This window comes from Mastomys coucha, unplaced genomic scaffold (assembly GCF_008632895.1).
Source record: "Mastomys coucha isolate ucsf_1 unplaced genomic scaffold, UCSF_Mcou_1 pScaffold9, whole genome shotgun sequence".
NCBI lineage: Eukaryota > Metazoa > Chordata > Mammalia > Rodentia > Muridae > Mastomys > Mastomys coucha.
This window is the reverse complement of record NW_022196915.1, coordinates 43,415,380-43,419,887: the sequence shown is the minus strand read 5'-3', so window position 1 is coordinate 43,419,887 and position 4,508 is coordinate 43,415,380. Positions and strand designations below refer to the sequence as shown.

Here is a 4,508-nt window from a genome sequence, read left to right as displayed (position 1 = left end):
GGGCGGGCGATCTTCGTCGAGGCTTCCCGGGGGCCCGGGATCGGGACACTGGGCCTCGGCCTCCGGACGGTCGCCGCGGCCGCCTGCGACTCTGCTCGAATAGAGACGCGGCCTCGATGTCCCGGCGTCCTCACTGTCCGGGCCCCGGAGACCCCGGCGAGCCCGGCAGTGCCTGCGGCGGACCGAGGGGGCGAGCCCGGCCGCGGCTGCTAGGGGACTGGTGCGCTGGGGGCCGTGCAGGCGCCTCCACCTTGCCTAGCGGGTGGGAAGGGTGTCCCACCTCCGCCATGGCAGCGGCGGCAGGAGACGTCGGCCTCCATTTTGTGGGATCTGTTGGGAGAACTTGGGGCCCATCAGAACCGAGCCCGTGGGGACCAGACACTTAGCCCGGAACGGGCCCGATCGCGCTCTGCCCTAGGCCTTGCCCTCGACCGCTAAGGGTTTGCCCGCCGAGATTGCAGCAGGTCACACGACGGTGGTGACCCCAGACTGCCGCCGGGCAAGATGGAGCCCTAGGCTCCCTTAGCGGGCTCGCCCCCTGGGACCTGGGCTGTCTGGGCTCGGCCAGGCACCGACGGTACCGACGGGAGCCGAGCACGCGCTCCCGGGCCTGCCCCCCGCCTGTCCTCCTCCACGTTGACCGGGCCTCTGGCCATCGCGTGCCCTTCGCTTCAGTCCTGGCCTCGTGGGCAGTGACCCTCGCATGGGAGTCCCACCGGGCACACTCGGAGCCGAGCCGCTGGAGGGCGGCACGAGGGTCTTTTGTTCCTCGTCTACACCTACGTCTTTGCCAGAAGACTTGATGCCAAATTTCCAGGACTCCCTGTAACCTAAGAAGTGCATTTCGCCCTGGTGGTTGTTAGCGGGATTACAACTGATGTTGGTTACTTCCCCCAGCCAAATGGATGGATTAAATTAGATCTCTGAATTTCCAAATTGACAATACCGCCTACTAATGAGTCATATGACGTTGCGTTTTAAAGCTCTTCAGGATAATGAACATGAAATTTTTAATCAAGTGAATTGTTAAGGTCTCAGACTAATGTGTAGACTGCAGTGGATACCATTTACAAAGGACAACCTGGTAGAAACATTCATTTTCAATAAAATAGTGCTTTCACCCTCGTTTAAATTCCATACACACACTGCTGTCCTTTACCATTTGAAGAAAAAAGCTACAGCACATATGAATCAGCTTTTCAGAAAGTATTTTTCAGAAGACTTTGGTAAGAAAATTATTTTTGTTTTCAATACACTAAAACATCCTTGTGAAATTTCATATTTCACAATACCATTTGGCTTTGACATGTTTGATATCACTATCACAACAGGAACATCTTAAATGTTGAGGAGTGATAAAATTTGCTGACAAATGGAAATATTGTATGAGAATATGCCATCTAGGGTCATATTCTCTTTAACATTTTTTTCATACAATATATTTTCATCATGTTTTCAACTCAGTTTCTCAAACCCTCCTCCTCATCTTCCTACCCCAACTTCCTTTTCTTTCTCTCAAAAGAAGAAAATAATCAAAACAAATAGGAAACTGGTAAGACCAGAAAAAAAAAAGAAGAAGAAGGCATAATGTGCTAGGCAGTGGTGCCACACCCCTTTGATCTCAACCCTTGGGAGCAGAGACAGATCTCCAAACTCAAGGCCAGCCTGTTGTACAGAACGAGTTCCAGGACAGCCAGTGCTGTTACACAGAGAAACCTTATCTTGAAAAACCAAATAATACCAAAACGAGGGTAAAAAAAAGTTCACAAAGAAAAGCATGGAGTTGGTTTGTGCTGGCCAATACTCCTGGGCACCTGGCCTACCCTGAAGGGTAGTTGATAGACTCTATGACACTCCACTGGAAAAATTGAGTTTCTGTCTGCCAGCAGATACCAGTTGCAAATAGCTTCTTGATTAGGAGTGGAACCCCACATCCACTTCCCCCTTACAGTGCTGAGATATGAACCCCAGCAGGTCCTAGGAGTTCTGTGTTGGCCTCTATGAAAGGTCAGTCCTTGGAGTCATTCCCACCTCTGGCTCTCACAATCTGTCCTACTGAATCCGTCCCTGAGCCTTAAAGGACAGCTCTAAGGTAGATATTAGGGTCCTATCTTGAATCAACTCACTGAATTTATTTTTAGAAGTGGTTTTAGGTGGTAAGCATTGATTGGTTTGCCACAGGCTGTTTACATGGGAGCAGCATTACACTGTTACCAATTCCCTGATGTTACTGCTATCTTATACTTCATAATTCTCTGGTGACCTGAATTCAATCTCTGGAACCCACATGGTGGAAGACAAGTGTGTATCACCTTTCCTGCAAATTATTCAAGTGTTTGATTAGTCAAAACAGATTCTTACACACTAGGATGGCCTAGAACTCAAATATGTAGCTAAGGAGGACCGTGACTTCTTGGTCTTTCTGCCCCTACCTCCCCAAAACCTGGAATAAGCATGTGCCACCAAGCACTGCTCAAATGAATCATATACTCCATGCTGGCCTGGAATGTACACTGTAGCTGAGGATGATGCCTTAGTTGTACTACTGTGAACAGACACCATGACCAAGGCAACTCTTATAAAGACAATATTTAATTGGGACTGCCTTACAGGTCCAGAGGTGCAGTCCATTATCATCAAGACAGGAGCATGACAAAGTCCAGGCAGGCATAGTGCAGGAGCTGAGAGTTCTACATCTTCATCTGAAGGCTGCTAAGAGAAGACTGACTTTTAGGCAGCCACGACTAGGGTCTTAAAGCCCACACCCACAATGACACACTTACTCCAACAAATAGTCCAAGTCCCTAGGCCAAACATATACAAACCATGACAGATGACTTTGGACTCTTTTTTTTTTTTTTTTTTTTTTTTGGTGTTTCAAGACAGAGTTTCTCTGTCTAGTCCTGGCTGTCCTGGAATTCACTCTATAGACCAAACTGGCCTCAAACTCAGAAATCCACCTGCCTCTGCCTCCCAAGAGCTGGGATTAAAGGCATGCGCCACCACTACCTGACAGACTTTCGACTCTTGATCTTGCCTATACCTCATAAGTTCAAAAATTACCAACATGTGCACACACACACATGCACATACACTGATAAAACTTTGAAAAATAAAATACATGGAAGATTAGATATAATAATTTGTTCATCATTTTCTTTTGTCCATAAAACTAAACAACTTATTAGAATTTTGTTTCATTTTGTTTGTTTTAAGAAAATCTTTCACTGTGTAGCCTGACAAGCCTGAAACTTAATACGTAGACCAAGCTTCCCTGGAACTCAGAGATTCTCCTATCTAAGCCTGCTGAGTGCAGAGCTTAAAGACTTGTACTATCACGCCCAACCAGCTATAAGAATTTTGAACCACATGATACGGACTTCTCCTAGGGAGAGGAAAAAATACCCATTTACTCCAGGTAGGGTATCAAAGTCAAACCAAAGAAATGACTCCACACAAGTAGAACTTCGTAAATGATAGGTTTAATTATGACTACTTACACGAACATAGGCAATTTACGTTGAAGAAAAGTCTTCCCAGAAACTGCTATAATATTTTATATCACCCTAGAGGGCAGCACCTCTGGAACCCCCCTCAAACCCCAGCAAGTATTAACTACCTACTTATTCTTAGGAAGCCACAGGGACTCGAAACCCCTCCCCCACCAGCTGTTAACTGCCTATATATTCTTGGACTGAGGCAGAGTTTCATGAGCCCTTCCCCCAACCAACTGTTAACTGCCTATACATCCACTAGGAGAGGAGATTATGAACTCCTTACCACCTATATGATAAAGAGTAATAGGCCAAATCTTACACATGTCTTGCATAGGTAATTACAGTTGCTCAGAGTTCGAGAGTGCAAGGACTAAGCCTGCACTGGGACCCTGAACACCCAACATAGTCACTAGCCAATTAATAAAGACTTTCTATTGCTTTAAACCTACGGCTGAGCAGTCTTCTCTGTGGATACCTGACAATAGCATATGGTGGAACATGGCTTTGATCTCAGCACTTGGAAAGCAGAGGTAAGCAAGTCCCTGGGTTCAAGGACAACATGTCTACATAGGAAGTTCCTGAACAGCCAGGACTGCATAAACAGAAAAAAGAAATCTAAGCTGGCAGCACATCACTATATAGCCCGGTCTGGCCTTGAATTCTGGCACAAGCATTTAATCCCAGCACTCAGAAGGCAGACAGCTCTCTGATGAGGCCAGCCTGATCTACAGAGCAAGTTCCAGGATAGCCAGAGTTACACAGAGAAACCTTCTCAGAGAAACCTTTTCTGGGAAGCGGTGTGAGGAGGATAGAAAAGAAAAAGAAAAACCAAAAATAAAAAAGTAAAATATCCAAAATAATAATAATAATAATAATAATATAGAAAAACACTGATACCACCGGGCAGTGGTGGCACATGCCTTTGATCCCAGCACTTAGGAGACAGAGACAGGCAGATTTCTGAGTTCTAGGCCAGCCTGGTCTACAGAGTGAGTTCCAGGACAGCCAGGG

At 46.5% G+C, this 4,508-nt stretch overlaps 2 protein-coding genes across 2 annotated transcripts in view; both read right to left on the bottom strand.

The window, feature by feature from the left end:
* Zmym2 (zinc finger MYM-type containing 2) overlaps positions 1 to 485 on the bottom strand; it is a 76,243-nt gene extending 75,758 nt beyond the window's left edge. The window contains exon 1 of the mRNA XM_031362636.1: positions 281 to 485. Coding sequence (XP_031218496.1) covers positions 281 to 354 — 74 coding nt within the window. The 5' untranslated portion in view covers positions 355 to 485. The remainder of the gene's footprint in view (positions 1 to 280) is intronic.
* On the bottom strand, positions 7 to 937 carry LOC116085209 (translation initiation factor IF-2-like). Its single transcript, XM_031362641.1, has one exon. It carries the CDS (start codon positions 841 to 843, stop codon positions 523 to 525), a length of 321 nt encoding a protein of 106 aa, XP_031218501.1. The 5' UTR covers positions 844 to 937; the 3' UTR covers positions 7 to 522.
* Positions 938 to 4,508: the final 3,571 nt, after the last annotated feature.

Bases quoted from the DNA above. Each gene is read 5' to 3' on its own strand.
- LOC116085209 (XM_031362641.1), bottom strand. From the start codon at position 843: ATGCACTTCTTAGGTTACAGGGAGTCCTGGAAATTTGGCATCAAGTCT.